Source organism: Coregonus clupeaformis, unplaced genomic scaffold (assembly GCF_020615455.1).
Source record: "Coregonus clupeaformis isolate EN_2021a unplaced genomic scaffold, ASM2061545v1 scaf0109, whole genome shotgun sequence".
NCBI classification, from domain to species: Eukaryota; Metazoa; Chordata; class Actinopteri; order Salmoniformes; family Salmonidae; genus Coregonus; species Coregonus clupeaformis.
The window spans coordinates 730611-747486 of NW_025533564.1; the positions used below are offsets into that span (position 1 = coordinate 730611).

A 16876-nucleotide genomic window follows, 5' to 3' on the forward strand; every position below is an offset into this window, starting at 1 on the left:
GCCTGCCTGGTTGCTTCTGGTGCCAGTTTGTCTTTGAACTGCAGAATAACAGAGCCTCTCTCTGGACTCTTTGGATTCTCTGGTCTCTCTGTCTCCTCATCCCTTTCCTGTGATACAGTGGGGAAAAAAAGTATTTAGTCAGCCACCAATTGTGCAAGTTCTCCCACTTAAAAAGATGAGAGAGGCCTGTAATTTTCATCATAGGTATACGTCAACTATGACAGACAAAATGAGATTTTTTTTTCAAGAAAATCACATTGTAGGATTTGTAATGAATTTATTTGCAAATTATGGTGGAAAATAAGTATTTGGTCAATAACAAAAGTTTCTCAATACTTTGTTATATACCCTTTGTTGGCAATGACACAGGTCAAATGTTTTCTGTAAGTCTTCACAAGGTTTTCACACACTGTTGCTGGTATTTTGGCCCATTCCTCCATGCAGATCTCCTCTAGAGCAGTGATGTTTTGGGGTTGTCGCTGGGCAACACAGACTTTCAACTCCCTCCAAAGATTTTCTATGGGGTTGAGATCTGGAGACTGGCTAGGCCACTCCAGGACCTTGAAATGCTTCTTACGAAGCCACTCCTTTGTTGCCCGGGCGGTGTGTTTGGGATCATTGTCATGCTGAAAGACCCAGCCACGTTTCATCTTCAATGCCCTTGCTGATGGAAGGAGGTTTTCACTCAAAATCTCACGATACATAGCAGGATTTGAGTCCCTGGCGGCGTAGTGTGTTACTGATGGTAGGCTTTGTTACTTTGGTCCCAGCTCTCTGCAGGTCATTCACTAAGTCTGGGATTTTTGCTCACCGTTCTTGTGATCATTTTGACCCCACGGGGTGAGATCTTGCGTGGAGCCCCAGATCAAGGGAGATTATCAGTGGTCTTGTATGTCTTCCATTTCCTAATAATTGCTCCCACGGTTGATTTCTTCAAACCAAGCTGCTTATCTATTGCAGATTCAGTCTTCCCAGCCTGGTGCAGGTCTACAATTTTGTTTCTGGTGTCCTTTGACAGCTCTTTGGTCTTGGCCATAGTGGAATTTGGAGTGTGACTGTTTGAGGTTGTGGACAGGTGTCTTTTATACTGATAACAAGTTCAAACAGGTGCCATTAATACAGGTAACGAGTGGAGGACAGAGGAGCCTCTTAAAGAAGAAGTTACAGGTCTGTGAGAGCCAGAAATCTTGCTTGTTTGTAGGTGACCAAATACTTATTTTCCACCATAATTTGCAAATAAATTCATAAAAAATCCTACAATGTGATTTTCTGGATTTTTTTCCCTCAATTTGTCTGTCATAGTTGACGTGTACCTATGATGAAAATTACAGTCCTCTCTCATCTTTTTAAGTGGGAGAACTTGCACAATTGGTGGCTGACTAAATACTTTTTTCCCCCACTGTAACTGGGAGCCCAGCCCCTTCTGTTGGACACACACACACACACTGGAGGACCCCTCCCCAGCCCTGCTCCAGCCCCACTGTTTTCACAGCATCTAGACAAACATGCCACAATTGATCGAACAAAAGGATGATGTGGTGCGCCGCTGGACAATAAGGAAGTAATGTAGTGTCTTTCTCCTCTCTTAGTCGGAGCTAAACAGCACTATTCTTTGCCACAGCTTCTGTAGCATTGCATAATCTTGATTTATTCTGTGTGTGTATGTGTGTATCAGGTGTTTGTAAACATATTTGAATGAGGTGTGTGAGTCAGACTCTCCCCCAGCTGTTGGATTGTGGTAAACCCAGTCAGGTCACAGACAACCAAGCTACTCATACTTCCTATGATAGCATGCTTTAACTTACAATTTGCTGACTTTACAATATCAGCTGTTTCTGGAATCATCTCAGCTCTTCCAAATTATCTTACTTTGCATTTCTCAAGCATATTTAATCCAATAAAGTATAATAGTACAGTATAATGGTCCATATGGGCAGGTTTCCAGACATGAAACTCCTTGTCATTTCAGTGGAAAAGCAAACCATCCCTGCTCTCACTGTCCACCAATGAAGACCCAATGGACCCCAATGACATGCAACACCTTAACCCAGATGATGTATGGTTCTGAGTTTGGTCTGAAGAACACGTGATAGTAATAGTGGGTTTAGCTGATGGCTGGCCAGGGTGTATAGCAATAGCCTTCATTCCCTGTTTGGTCTGTTGAAGGGTTCTAGTAGGAGTACTTCCCTGGGACTTAGCCTACTTCAGACCCAACAGAAACTCCAAGGCCACCTCCAGTGGGGTGCAACGTTGCAGAGTGTTCAGATATAAATATTGTATGTAGAACAGACATGCTTCACTGTCATGTAGAATAGGGAATCATGTCAGCTCTATGGAGGACATTTCTATCTGCAAGGTTACATATTGTTGCACCTCCTGAACACCAGCCAGATCAGCTTAAAGCTAAACACAAGGCTTCAACACTACAACACCTCTTAGTTCCTTTTCAGCATCTTCGGCAGTTTCATACAGCAGTTGGTCACGTTGATCGATGAGCCACATGTGCCAAGAAGAGCCCTTTGTGAGCTGATGAGTCCAGGGCTGTACATTGTGGAGTTGCAGTAAACAGAGTTATTGAGTCTTTATCCACACTTCGTCCTTTCGAGTGTGTGCACTTCCCTTGTGCTGTCTACCCCCTACAGCGGGAAAAGCATCAGTGGAGGTGCAGGGGGTCAGCTCAGCTCCGCGCTCTCCGTCTCTCTGGGATGAAAAGAGAGCACTCCAGTCCCCCTTCAATAGCGTTCGGAGGAGCAGCAGAACCGCTCTGATCACATGTTTGTGCCAGTGAGTCTATTTTCTGCCAAACATTATCCATCTGTCTTCCATGAAGGGCTTTTGTTTCTGTATCTAATCTCAGACTGGGGTGAGTGGGGTGTCTGGCCCAGGACTCGCTCAATGGGGGCCTTTTCTCTTCGAGAAGAGGGGGCTTCGCTTCCACCGAAACAGAGTGCTCAGGGTACACACAGGAAAGAGGGGGACAATTCAGGAAATGTCATCAGCGCGAGGGCAAATTGTACATCAGGTTCAGTTTGTGCTTTTGTCTTATTTGAGCAATACTGTAAGAAAAGAAAATGAGAAAGGAGTGGAAAAGACAAATTATGAGCAGGGCTACAGATATAGGATCTTAATTTGATCACCCTGTTGCAGGATAGCTTTCCTGCAATGCTGGACATTTTAAACTTTTAGGTTTAAAAAGGCTTCTGAAGTTTTCACTTTGAAATTTCAGGCTTGATTTCCCCTTACGAAAAATATATCAACTCCTACAAAAATGTTGATTAATTATAATCCACATAATAATTCACATTTCCTGTTGCTGCAGGATTATTTTCCTGTTGTAGCAAACTGTCTCAAATTAAGATCCTACATCTGTATTGTAGTGATAAGGACTTATCAGGGTAGGGACGATCAAACAGTGAGACTAAAGTCTATCACGCTCCTCTTTGCAGTGCAAGCCCCGAACCTCTCTCTGTATTTGGGTTTGTGGGAGATGTGAGATTACATGGTTGGGGCATGAGAAGGGCCAGTCAAACATCTGAAACTCTACCTCCAGAATGAAGAACCCAAACAACTCTGCCTTTGAACTCTCTGGAACTTTCTGAAACACATGGAAGGATTTTTATCAGTTTGAAAAGAACGTACTTTTATCTTTCATGCTTTCACCATTTGGTCTACTAATTACCCGTTTCCTTGTGGACTGTGTGTTCTTGGGGTAGGCTTGGCCGTGGCAGTGTGGCCTGAGCTGGAGGGTGGCATTGCCCCATGGGCAGATTACAGGTCTGCTTGGTTACCACTAGCTCCTGGAACATGGATCTGCGGGCGACACGTGTTGGCACAGGGCGCGGGCACCTTTTTAGATGTGGTACGGCACATGTGGAAGCATTCTAGTCCGCCCAGGCCAACCCTGCCCAGCCCTCGACTCCGTAAGGGAAAGAGAAAAGCTTTGCAACAATAAAACTTCAAAACTATAGGGCAAGCAAACAAAAAGACAAAAGCTGTGTGTATGCGTGTCCACTTGAGTGTGTAAACTATATATACAAAAGTATGTGGACACTGCTTCAAATGAGTGGATTCTGACATTTCAGCCACACACGTTGCTGACAGGTATATATAATTGAGCACACAGCCATGCGATCTCCATAGACAAACATTGGCAGTAGAATGGCCTTACTGAAGGGCTCAGTGACTTTCAACGTGGCACCTTCATAGGATGCCACCTTTCCAACAAGTCAGTTCGTCAAATTTCTGCCCTGCTAGTGCTGCCCCAGTCAACTGTAAGTGCTGTTATTGTGAAGTGGAAACGTCTAGGAGCAACAACGGCTCACCCGCGAAGTGTTAGGCCACACAAGCCCACAGAACGGGAGCGCCGACTGCCAAAGCACGTAGCTCGTAAAAATAGTCTGTCCTCGGTTGCAACACTCACTACCGAGTTCCAAACTGCCTTTGGAAGCAATGTCAGCACAAGAACTGTTCGTCGTGAGCTTCATGAAATGGGTTTCCATGGCCGAGCAGTCGCACACAAGCCTAAGATCACCATGCGCAATGCCAAGCGTCGGCTGGAGTGGTGTAAAGCTCGCCGCCATTGGACTCTGGAGCAGTGGAAACGCTATCTCTGGAGTGATTAATCACGCTTCACCATCTGGCAGTCTGACAGAGGAATCTGGGTTTGGCGGATGCCAGGAGAACGCTGCCTAACCGAATGCATAGTGCCAATTGTAAGGTTTGGTGGATGAGTAATAATGGTCTGGGGCTGTTTTTCATGGTTCGGACTAGGCCCCTTAGTTCCAGTGAAGGGAAATCTTAACGCTACAGCATACAATGACATTCTAAACGATTCTGTGCTTCCAACTGTGGCAACAGTTTAGGGAAGGCCCTTTCCTGTTTCAGCATGACAATGCCCCCATGCACAAAGCGAGGTCCATACAGAAATGGTTTGTTGATCGGTGTGGAAGAACTTGACTGGCCTGCACAGAGCCCTGACCTCAACCCCATTGAACACCTTTGGGATGAATTGGAACGCCGACTGCGAGCCAGGCCTAATCGCCCAACATCAGTGCTCGACCTCACTAATGCTCTTGTGGCTGAATGGAAGCAAGTCCCCGCAGCAATGTTCCAACATCTAGTGGAATGCCTTCCCAGAAGAGTGGAGGCTGTTATAGCAGCAAAGGGGGACCAACTCATGATTTTGGAATGAGATGTTCATCGAGCAGGTGTCCACATACTTTTGGTCATGTAGTGTATGTGTCTGTTTGGTCAAGAATGCATCTTTACTTGTGTTTGAGTGAGTGCAAACATTCACCAACAATGAATGGAGGAATCCATTCCATTGATTCATGGAAAGTGGAAACCTCATTATTATTAATCCGTTTTCTATTTTCTCTCACGATGTTCCAATTGTTTATCTTCCTTTCAAGAGCCTGGGCTTACCAGAACTCAAACTCAGTCACAGACTGAAACGGCAAAGAGTGTTTGACAACACGTTGTTCCATTGTTTCTCAAATAACTAATCCCTGCTCCATCACCTCAACAACAAGTGGAAATGTTTGTGAGTTGAACAGTTTAAAATATGGCACCTATATTAGGAACACAATGCTCCTTCACCACCTCTTCCCATCGCCATCTTATCTCATCACTCTCCAGCTGTTATCTGGTTTGTTTTGGAGAATGGCTTTCCTCCGTAGCTATCTGAGGGCCTCACCAGGCTGTAGTGACTGATTGACTGACAGGGTCTGTGGTGGTTGATTGAGGGGACAGGCAGTTCTATTTACGGGCTACGGTCAGGGTTGACGCAGGCCGATATATAGCTAGTCAGTCACACGCCAAAGACCTGCCAAATCCACTTGCCGGTTCCCACAGTGACCCTGCCAGGAGCTGCAGACCATGTTTATCTAATATTTCTTGCCATCCAAGCATACAGTGGAAAAGCAGGAAAGCAGTGCCCTACCCCTAGCCTCTCCTCATTCTCCTTCTCTCCTCCCCCCTTCCACGCCACCAACCCAGCCATCCATGTCCCCAATTGGAAGGTGGTTCCATAGTTCCATACCCAGTGGCTCGCCCTGTCGGCCCATTCTCCCTGATCCATTGTCGGGGACGTTAATTGCTCATTTGGGCTGGGTTCCATGGAGGGTCTCCATTTCACGTATGACACTGGGAGCCTTTGAGCGACCACAGAGCTGTGCGAGTAATTATTCTTAATGAGACTGAGTCTATGGGTCATCTCACTCAGACAGGCCCTGACATTTAGCTCTGACACAGACAAGCCCCTAACTGTCTCAGTGCTGCTACTGTGTGGGCCACTGTTTGTTTTCATGCTTGTCCAAATGCACACAATTATTCAAGAGAACAAGTGTGTGCGTGCGTGCGTGGGTGGGTGCGTTCGGGCGTGTGTGGCTGTTTGCGTGTGCTTGTGTGCGTACCTCAGGGGTGTCCAACTCATTCCATGGAGGGCCTAGTGTCTGCTGGTTTTAGTTTTTTTCCTTTCAATTAAGACCTAGACAACCAAGTGAGGGGAGTTCTTTACTAATTAGTGACCTTAATTCATCAATCAAGTACAAGGGAGGAGCGAAAACCCGCCGATACTTGGCCCTCCATGGAATTATATTGACCAGATACTCAAGTGGCTGCGCTAACAATAAAACAAAATGTCTTCAAAAATGGAAGGCAGTCAGGAGGAGGCAAGATCAGGTGGGAGCATTCTAACTAATGAGAGGGCAGATATGAGCGTGAACAACAGGCATAACTCTGATATAAAGTGTTTTTTCTCAGTTGCCGGGATGTAACGTGTCCTACTTATATCATTACACTCGTAACAACCTAAGCTTTACGAAACGTTTATTTGATCAAATAAGCCACACGTAGCAAATAAGCCATTCCATTTTTGTTAATCAAATTCCACACTCTCATTGACCTCCATATAAAAACTCCTCGCTTGGACAGCGAAAAAAAATGAAAAAATGCCACCTGCTGGAGAAGACAGATTTTGGGTCCAGTTGTCCCTCTCGCGTCGCCTCTTCTGCTCTGGTTTGACACATGTGGTGTATGCACTCACACATCTGAGGCTTGATCTCATATAATAATGCCACCACATTATATGTAGCTCGATTCATGTATTTTAAAAACGTTCCTTCATTTCCAGAGCTTCTAGTCTAGTCTCCAATATGTCTCATGGTCAGTTGTATGAGTCAGCTAAACAGAGCTGTATAATGGCCCAGTGCAGTCCAAAGCCTCTAAGGAGACACCGCTTATGATGTCAACCACTGGCTCTTAGCAAAATAGAATGTATCTTTTGATTATGAGGAAGGTAGTAATTCCGAGCTGGCAGGATTGAGTGACTGCTCCTCAGGTCATTTAAGTACAGACTCAGTCAAGCCTGGAGAAAGAACAGGCACAAAGATGGAACAGAACTTTACTGAAATAACAAACTATGTTCTTACACAGGAGAACAAAATAACATTTTACCTAATCAGCATTGAAGTCGCATTCAGGGCGGTGTGTGTTTTAGTTCTAACACAAGGGACAAGTGTCAGTGCTGTATAGGAACTACTACAATTCAATGGCGCAGACACGAGACGTATGTGGCAGGGTCTACAGACAATCACAGACTACAAAAGGAAAACCAGCCACGTCGCCGACACCGACGTCTCACTTCCGGACAAGCTAAACACTTTCTTTGCCCTCTTTGAGGAAAACACAGTGCCACCAACGCGGCCCACTACCAAGGACTGTGGGCTCTCCGTGGCCGACGTGAGTAAGACATTTAAACATGTTAACCCTCGCAAGGCTGCCGGCCCAGACGGCATCCCTAGCCGCGTCCTCAGAGCATGCGCAGACCAGCTGGCTGGTGTGTTTACAGACATATTAAATCTCTCCCTATCCCAGTCTGCTGTCCCCACATGCTTCAAGATGGCCACCATTCTTCCTGTACCCAAGAAAGCAAAGGTAACTGAACTAAATTACTATCACCCCGTAGCACTCACCTCTGTCATCATGAAGTGCTTTGAGAGACTAGTTAAGGATCATATCACCTCCACCTTACCTGTCACCCTAGACCCACTTCAATTTGCTTACCGCCCCAATAGATCCACAGACGACGCAATCGCCATCACACTGCACTCTGCCCTATCCCATCTGGACAAGAGGAATACCTATGTAAGAATGCTGTTCATTGACTATAGCTCAGCATTCAACACCATAGTACCCTCCAAGCTCATCATTAAGCTTGAGGCCTTGGGTCTGAACCCCATCCTGTGCAACTGGGTCCTGGACTTCCTGACGGGCCGCCCCCAGGTGGTGAAGGTAGGAAACTCCACTTTGCTGATCCTCCACAAGGGTGCGTGCTCAGCCCCCTCCTGTACGCCCTGTTCACCCATGACTGCGTGGCCAAGCACGCCTCCAACTCAATCATCAAGTTTGCAGACGACACAACAGTAGTAGGCTTGATTACCAACAATGACGAGACAGCCTACAGGGAGGAGGTGAGGGCTCTGGGAGTGTGGTGCCAGGAAAATAACCTCTCACTCAACGTCAACAAAACAAAGGAGATGATCGTGGACTTCAGGAAACGGCAGAGGTGCACCCCCCTATCCACATCGACGGGACCGCAGTGGAGAAGGTGGAAAGCTTCAAGTTCTTTGGCGAACACATCACTGACAAACTGAAATGGTCCACCCACTCAGACAGTGGGGCGAAGAAGGCGCAACAGGTCTGCCGAACGCATTACCGGGGGCAAACTACCTGCCCTCCAGGACACCTACAGCACCCGATGTCACAGGAAGGACAAAATATCATCAAGGACATCAACCACCCGAGCCACTGCCTGTTCACCCCGCTATCATCCAGAAGGCGAGGTCAGTACAGGTGTATCAAAGCTGGGACCGAGAGAATGAAAAACAGCTTCTATCTCAAGGCCATCAGACTGTTAAATAGCCATCACTAGCACATTAGAGGCTGCTGCTGCCTATTGAAATCACTGGCCACTTTAAGAAATAGAGCATTAGTCACTTTAATGTTTACATATCTTGCATTACTCATCTCATATGTGTATACTGTATTCTATAATATTCTACTGTATCTTAGTCCATGCCGCTCTGTCATTGCTTGTCCATGTATGTATACATTCTTAATTCCATTCCTTACTTAGATATGTATGTATTGGGTATATGTTGTGAAATTGTTAGACATTACTTGTTAGATATTACTGCACTGTCGGAGCTGGAAGCACAAGCATTTCACTACACCCGCAATAACATCTGCTAAACACGTCTATGTGATAAATACAATTTGATTTACAGTGGTTAAATCTAACCAAAAGTGGTTGATGTACTGTAGGCTTGACTGTACTATAATGTACTGTTATGTTGCAGTATGGAAAACCACAAATCCATGACTAGTGTAGGCTTTGGGCTGTGAATAGACACTGTTGGCCTGCTGACAGAAATGTAGTGCGTTGACATTGACATCAGACCATGGGTCCACTGAATGTCACAGGTACAATAGATGACATCCAAGCTGTCAACCTCTCAGCCCAAGGGCTCCTCGATTAGAAATGTAACAAAAAACCATTGCTGATTTGAGAAGTGAAGTGATCAGGCAAATACTTAGCCTGTTCCTCAGATGTTCTGCCAAGAGGAATCTGTGTGTGTGTTGGGGGGGGGGGGGTGTGTGTGTGTGTGTGTGTGTGTGTGTGTGTGTGTGTGTTCCTTTGTGAGTGTGTGTTTTGTTTTCCTGTCTGTGGTGTTGTGCACTGCGTATGCATGCCCTGTAACCTGTGTGTGTCCCAGAGTCATTAGCCCCAAGTTCAGTTGAGACCAAACCCAATAATGTTATATATATTTTTAAAGAAAATCTGCCAATGTTTGAAAATGTGTCTGTGGTCAGTTTTGATGGTTAGTACGAAGTCAAGAACACTACATTTTATTGCACTGTATGCTTTGCTACTTCACTCTTGCTCTGCGTCCATGTAATCAAACACATTTTTACAACCTCAACCCCTCAACCAGATTTAAAAGTGCCAGTTCCTTGAAAAAGCTGTATATTTCGGCCAAGCCCTCGTGGGGTGCGTTCCAAAACACAGAAGTTGCACCACAACTTCAATTCCATCCCAGCAGCGACAGTATCTGGTGTGTTCAGCAGACTTATATTTTATTATGCCTAGATGTAAAATACAGCCAGAGTCTGCAACACACTGTCTCTCACAGCTTCACACACTCTGATCCCTCTATGGGGCGGTGGCAGCACCTCTATGGACTAGTGGAGGCTGGTGTCACTTTAAATCAGAGGTTGTGCTCATTGTAATGGCTGGAATGTTATGAAATGGAAACCATGTTTTTGATCTGATACCTTTCCATTTATTATATTTCAGCCATAACAATGAGCCTATCCTTTTATTTCTCCCTCCACCAGACTCAGCGAGAGAGGAGGGGCAACTGTGGCAACAGCCGATTCACAGATCCAGTAGTGTTTGAGGTCATGACCCCGACGTTAAACGTGTGTGTTTATCGAGATGCCCATCTGGAGGTCAGGGTTGTGGTAAAGGTCAAAGGTTGTGGCCGTCAGACAGAGCCTGGTCTCATAGCTGCAGTGTGTATCTTCACGGGGACGGACATCACAGCAGAGTGTGAGCAGACAGTGGCCCCATCAGATCAGCCAGTAGGGTTAATACTTGAGGGGAACCCCCCATCCAGAGCAAACACTGGGATAGGATAGATGACGCAGTAGTCTGAGTATCATTGCTCCAGGGTTTCTGAAGGGGGATGGATGGAAATGTCCCTGATTATACAAACTTAGGCTAAAAGTTCAAAGAAAGTTTCACAAGGGCAGTCTCAGCCGGTCATGTTGAATGTAAAGGGACTAGCAGGGTTGTAGAAGAGACATTTTAAGTAGGTAATGAGATCTATGGTTTAAACCATTCTTCCTCCAGTTACTGCTGTCTTTGGACTTAAACTGGACTTTGAATTGTTTGGAATGTAGGCCTATGTACATAGCATTCCACAGACCCCAGACTTGTACACTTAGAACTATATTCTTTACACAAAGTTTGTAATGTGAAGTTTATCAATTAAAGTACAATCAAAGACAAAATACATACACTCAATGACACAGTTCATAGTCAAGACATACAGCAGCATGATAATGTTGAGTGGTTGGGACCAGAGGGCTTACCATATACAGTAAGGTCAGACAGTCTTTCTCATCCAGTACTTCCTACAGAAGCTGACCCACAGTGGCCTGTGGTGTTATAGTGGTTTAATGGTCTAACAGATCTCCCTACTGTGCTGTGGTGTCTAACAGATGTCCCTCCTATGGTTCTGTATGTTTTAGGGCATGGCCTTCTCCCTGGAGGAACGTCTCCAGCTGGGGATCCACGGCCTGCTGCCTCCCTGCTTCCTCAGCCAAGACGTACAGCTCCTCCGGGTCCTCAAGAACTACGAGATGAAGAGGGACGACTTGGACAGGTGAGACTGAGATCCACCCTGTGCGTCTATCTGTCTGCTTGTGTGTGTGTGCATGCATGTGTGTGAAGGGAGAGCCCAGCCGCATGGACGCGAGAGAGAAAGATCACACATCTGGAAGCCTTCAAAGAGACTGAGATTTAAGGGAAGGATTACAGACTACTCCTCTGAGCTCTTTATTCAACCCACCCTAGCACCCTACTGGTTACTGAACAAACCGCTACTCCTTTTTTCCCCTTTTTTCTCAATTTCTATTGCTTCATTCTTTCTTGTCCTCTTACTTCTTCCCAGCATTTTACAATCTTCTTTGAGACATAAAATAAATGCTGATTTCATCTCCAGTCCCTACTGCAGCTGATTAGGGTCGCAAAGGTTTAGTAATATGTAATGCCGCATTACTTATGTTCCAGGCTGATTTCTTTGATCTTCGGCAGCTCGGTCATAGATACCACATGCCTGTAGTTAGTCATGCAGAGTAAATTTAACGTTTTGAATCATGGGGGTGGGTGTACCATATTCTCTATGTGTTGATCCCTCTGTTTTTAAGGAAAATACCAACCAAAAACTGTTTCATCAGTCCATTGTTGACATAGTCCCAAAATATTTTCAAGATATGTAACTTTCAAAATACAGAAATCATCTCCGTATGACGCTTTTTGCATCCTATGACGCAGAACACAGCTTCATATGATGCACAATGCATCATATGAGGGTGATTTCTTTATTTTGAAAGTTACATACACTACCATGTCAAATGTATGTGGACACCTGCTCGTCGAACATCTCATTCCAAAAATCAGGGGCATTTAATATGGAGTTGGTCCCCCCGTTTGCTGCTATAATAGCCTCCACTCTTCTGGGAAGGCTTTCCACTAGATGTTGGAACATTGCTTTGGGGACTAGCTTCCATTCAGCCACAAGCGCATTAGTGAGGTAAGGCACTGATGGAGGGCTATTAGGCCTGGCTGGCAGTCGGCGTTCCAATTCATACCAAAGGTGTTCGATGGGGCTCTGTGCAGGCCAACACCGATCTTTCTGTATAGACCTTGCTTTGTGCACGGGGGCATTGTCATGCTGAAACAGGAAAGGGCCTTCCCCAAACTGTTGCCACAAAGTTGGAAGCACAGAACCGTCTAGAATGTCATTGTATGTCATTGTAACCGTCTAGAATGTCACTGAGCTCTTCAGTACGGGCCATTCTACTGCCAATGTTTGTCTATGGAGATTGCATGTCTTTGTGCTCGATTCTATACACCTGTCAGCAACAGGTGTGGCTGAAATAGCCGAATCCTCTAACTTGTTTGCTGACGAGTAAAACATCAAATAAGTACATCTCTCTGTCAGACACTACAAGGCTTCAAGTAATTGTAATCCCAAGGTTGTATGAATTTTGTCTCTATTTCCATAGATCTGTAGTGAGAGGACTGGTTGGGTTTGTTAATGGGACAGAGAGAGACAGGATTTGTGTCAATTTGTGGTCAGGAAGACCTTTTAGCCCACTTGATTTTTCCAGTGTGGTGGTATGATGACTATGAGGCAGTGTTGCTATACTGTACCACCCCAATCCTCCAAAACAGCAATTAGGCGTGTTTTATTCCCTTTCCCATGCCCTTTCAATGTCATCAACAATTTGTCTCATAGTCCGGCGATGCCTTCCAGTCCACTCAGGCCATCGGACCAGTTTATTAGAGCTGGTATTCGCCCTGCCTGTCCTCATGCCTCTGGCCATAGTATTTCCACTGCAGTCTGGGCCTTACTTTTTTCTCAAGCCTTCTGTGGTATTTACTGGACCCGACCTTGTCACTTTATTTTTACATGACCTTTGCTCAAAACTCTCACTTAACGATACATGTCATTCTATTCCAAGCAGCAGCTATTTACTGTTTTTACTACTCCCCAAAGCAGGGCTTCATTCTGGTGTCTGGACATTGATAAAGCAGGCTGGACTTTGGACACCACTGGCTTTAAGCACAAACATGTCTATGATAACATAGATGGAGGCCTAGGCTGTCTATGCATGAAGACAGTGGGAGAGATAAAGAGAAGGACTCACGAATACAAAAAAATCATAGGGATCAACTCTTAAAATGTCAATATGTGATATGCTATCTAGCTGTTTAAAAAAAACTCAAAAACCAACCGGCAAGAGTGTCTGCAAAGAATCATGAATTTGGATGGAGAATAAAGGGGTTGGAAGAGGGAAAAGTTATTTCCCATGCCGAGTTTAAGCAGAGTTTCACACGCTTGTTAACACAGCCCAAACACTTGATCTGACAGTGTGTGTGTGTGTGTGACTGTGATATGCTTTCAGGCCAAGAGAGAGCCACAACAGGCTCAAGCTGTAGTCGCTAGTGGAAAATGTCCGACTTTTGCAATTGCCAGGACAGACAACTAGATGAGTGAAATAAAAATTATCAAATGGGTCTAGGCCACCTGGACTGAAATACCAAATGTACTTTTTTTTTTTACAATATACATTTTGTGCCACCCCTTTTCCTAGTGTCGTGAGTGGCACAACCCTAGCTTGACACTGCCTTGACATGGCCTCAAAGTCACATCACCAATCACACAACATTGGGCACCAATAAGTTGGTCTCTCTCTGTGTCCCTAGTTCGGGACTGAATTGTGGTGGAATGGCAGGATTCCCAAATTTGGCCTGTGGGTGGTTTTATTTGCCCCCCCAAGTTTGCTGAGCAAAACATAAATATTATTGTTGGACATAAAAGACCAGGGAATCAGCTCCAAGTGATTTTAATTTTGGAAATCTGTTCTTAAGTATTCCCACGCATAATAGACAGGCAGGCACATGTGACAGTATACAAATGTAAGCAAGGTTTGAAATGATTACGTTTTAGTCAAATATTATCTGTTTGGACTTCTTGCGGTCATTTGCAGTCTACAAATTATTTGGAATTATGTTCCGGCCCCCTGACCATCCGCTCAAGAGAAAATCATCCCGCGGCTGAATCTAGTTGATGATTCCTGTGGTGTGGTATGGTGTAAGCCGTGGCTTGATCTGGCTAGAACACCATCAACCTTTTTTAAAAGAAATTGTTAACACCTTGTATCCAATGACCATGTGGGAGAAGGCCATGCATACATTCTGTCATCCCAACAAGAGGGACATTATACTCCAGCTTTTATAGAAAGCTTTCTTCTCGTGAGTGGAGAGCCTGTGGCGTGGTCTAGTAGTTCATTTGGGTCATATGTAAACCTTCAGTCCCCCTGTCGATGTTTGATCGTAACAAGGAGCTTGTGTAGGATATCTGATGGGTGTTTCTGTGCTCTGTGTATTTATCTAAGCATTTGTAACATAAGCAACAGTAACTGTATCCAGCAATTATTGTATTACATGGAACTAACAGCACATGGTGAGCAGTGCTTGTATTCAACAAGGCAAGGAGGGAGTCGGCGTGGCATTCTCTCTCTCGCGCTCTCTCGCCCACATTCTATGGGCCACTTCGTTTCAATTGGGCCCTTAAGTCCATAGGGAAAGGGAAAGTGGGGCCCGACAGAGTGAGGTATTGCACTCACAGGGTACAATCTGTTTGAGTCACCCCAGACATCTCTTTCTCTCTCCTCTTCACACACACTTCTCTCTTATTTCTCTTTCTCTCTCTGTCGCGCTCTCTGAGATTTTGTATTTCATAAAGCCACTCTGAAGTCCGTTTTACATGCACAGTTTAGGGATCAATGTTGAAGATTTTCACCTTTTCCCTTACCCCCTCCTCCATTCCCAGATATGTGTTTCTGATGGGGCTCCAGGACAGGAATGAGAAGCTGTTCTACCGTGTGCTGACGTCCGACACAGAGAGGTTCATGCCTATCGTTTACACCCCCACCGTGGGCCTGGCCTGCCAGATGTATGGCCTTGCCTTCAGGAGACCCAGGTGAGAGAGAAACACACACACACACATGGATGTATGCACACACACATGCGAGCACTAACACACACAAAAAAACACACATGCACACACATACACACGCCACATGCATGCACACATACACTGAATAGGCCTAATGGATATATTGTCACACACACACAATTGCACACACACTTGCTGCTCGTGGAAAGCCTTAACATTGTTTTAAGATTTTACCATCAATTGTCAAATAATTTAGATGCATTCTTATGAAACATAATTCCTTTTGAATCTTCAAGCATCTGTGTATGTTGGACTTGGCGCCTATTGCAACAAACTCTCAACCAAAATCAGAGGGTGGGGCGGGTCTGTGTCGAGTTGGGTTCTGCGAGACCTTGGGCAGCTCAGGCCAGTATAAGCATTTAGTGTACAGTTCACCTTGAATGGACTTGGCATTGCAAAAAGCAGGACTTGCCTCTTCGGTCTGCTCAGTTATCTGTGTCTGTCAGTTCATTAGGTCCATGTCTCTCTGTCACCACTAATCCCTCATTAGTCATAATGGAGATCAAATTAATATAACACACACATTCAGACAATGTTAAGGGGCTGATCATGTTTGACTTGGCTTTAACATATCTAGACTGGGCTGTGTTGTAAAGATGTCAGGTGTTTGTTTTGAGTCTTAGACAGTAGAACTAACATGGCCCAAGAAAGACCACTACTGAGGGAGAGATGGAGATGGATGTTGAAGTTCTATTGGCTTGGTTAGTACCTCTCAGTTATAAACACTCTTTATAGACCCTCTCACTCACTCCTCTCACTCTCTCATCAGTCACTCTGTCAGTCAGTCAGTCACATACTGACACACTGTGTGTGTCCCAAATGGCTCCCTATATAGTGCACTACTTTTTTTTTTACCAGGGCCCGTATGGACTATATAGGGAATAGGGTGCCATTGGGACTCACTCTCGCACCCTACCTCACTCATATCCTCAGTGAACATTTCCTTGCGGGTCTCAAAGTCTAAAACCCCAAATAAACTGATCATAACCAGGGATGCTTTTGATTAGTAGTGAATGCTAAATCCTCCGTTTTATTTGAAATGCTTACCTTGAGCACATTTAAAATGCGTTCGGAAACCTAAGCACACTCCCACATACTTGGAGTTATACAACCCCCTTTTTCACAATTTCCCCAGAACTAGCAAGTATGTGGAAAATATGTCTAGCATGCTCCTAGCTCCCCTACCTCTGACACTGGGCTGGAGGAGTGATTTTATATCTCCCCGCAGACCCACAATGCAGTGGGCCAGGACGCACTGCGAGCTGCCAGAGCCCTGGGGTGAGGAACTTGGGACTGGTAGACATGTGTGACAGTGGGTCAGTTAGCAGCAGGCTCTGTAGACTACCAGGGGACTATCTCTGACTGTCAGACAAACCTGGTCCTCAGCCAGGCCCAGACCCAGGCCTCTCCCCTTCTAACCTAGCCCCGGGCAGGGGGTGGAGGAGGTGGGTGGAGTTGTGGAGACCCCAGGGTTGCTGAAACTGATAGGGAACTCACCAGCC

General features: G+C 45.4%; 1 protein-coding gene across 1 annotated transcript in view; it reads left to right on the plus strand.

Annotated features, from left to right (window-relative positions):
* LOC123483420 (NADP-dependent malic enzyme, mitochondrial-like) overlaps positions 1-15342 on the plus strand; it is a 47299-nt gene extending 31957 nt beyond the window's left edge. Inside the window, exons 2-3 of the mRNA XM_045213401.1 lie at positions 11317-11450; positions 15189-15342. Coding sequence (XP_045069336.1) covers positions 11317-11450; positions 15189-15342 — 288 coding nt within the window. The remainder of the gene's footprint in view (positions 1-11316; positions 11451-15188) is intronic.
* The last annotated feature ends 1534 nt before the right edge of the window (positions 15343-16876 follow it).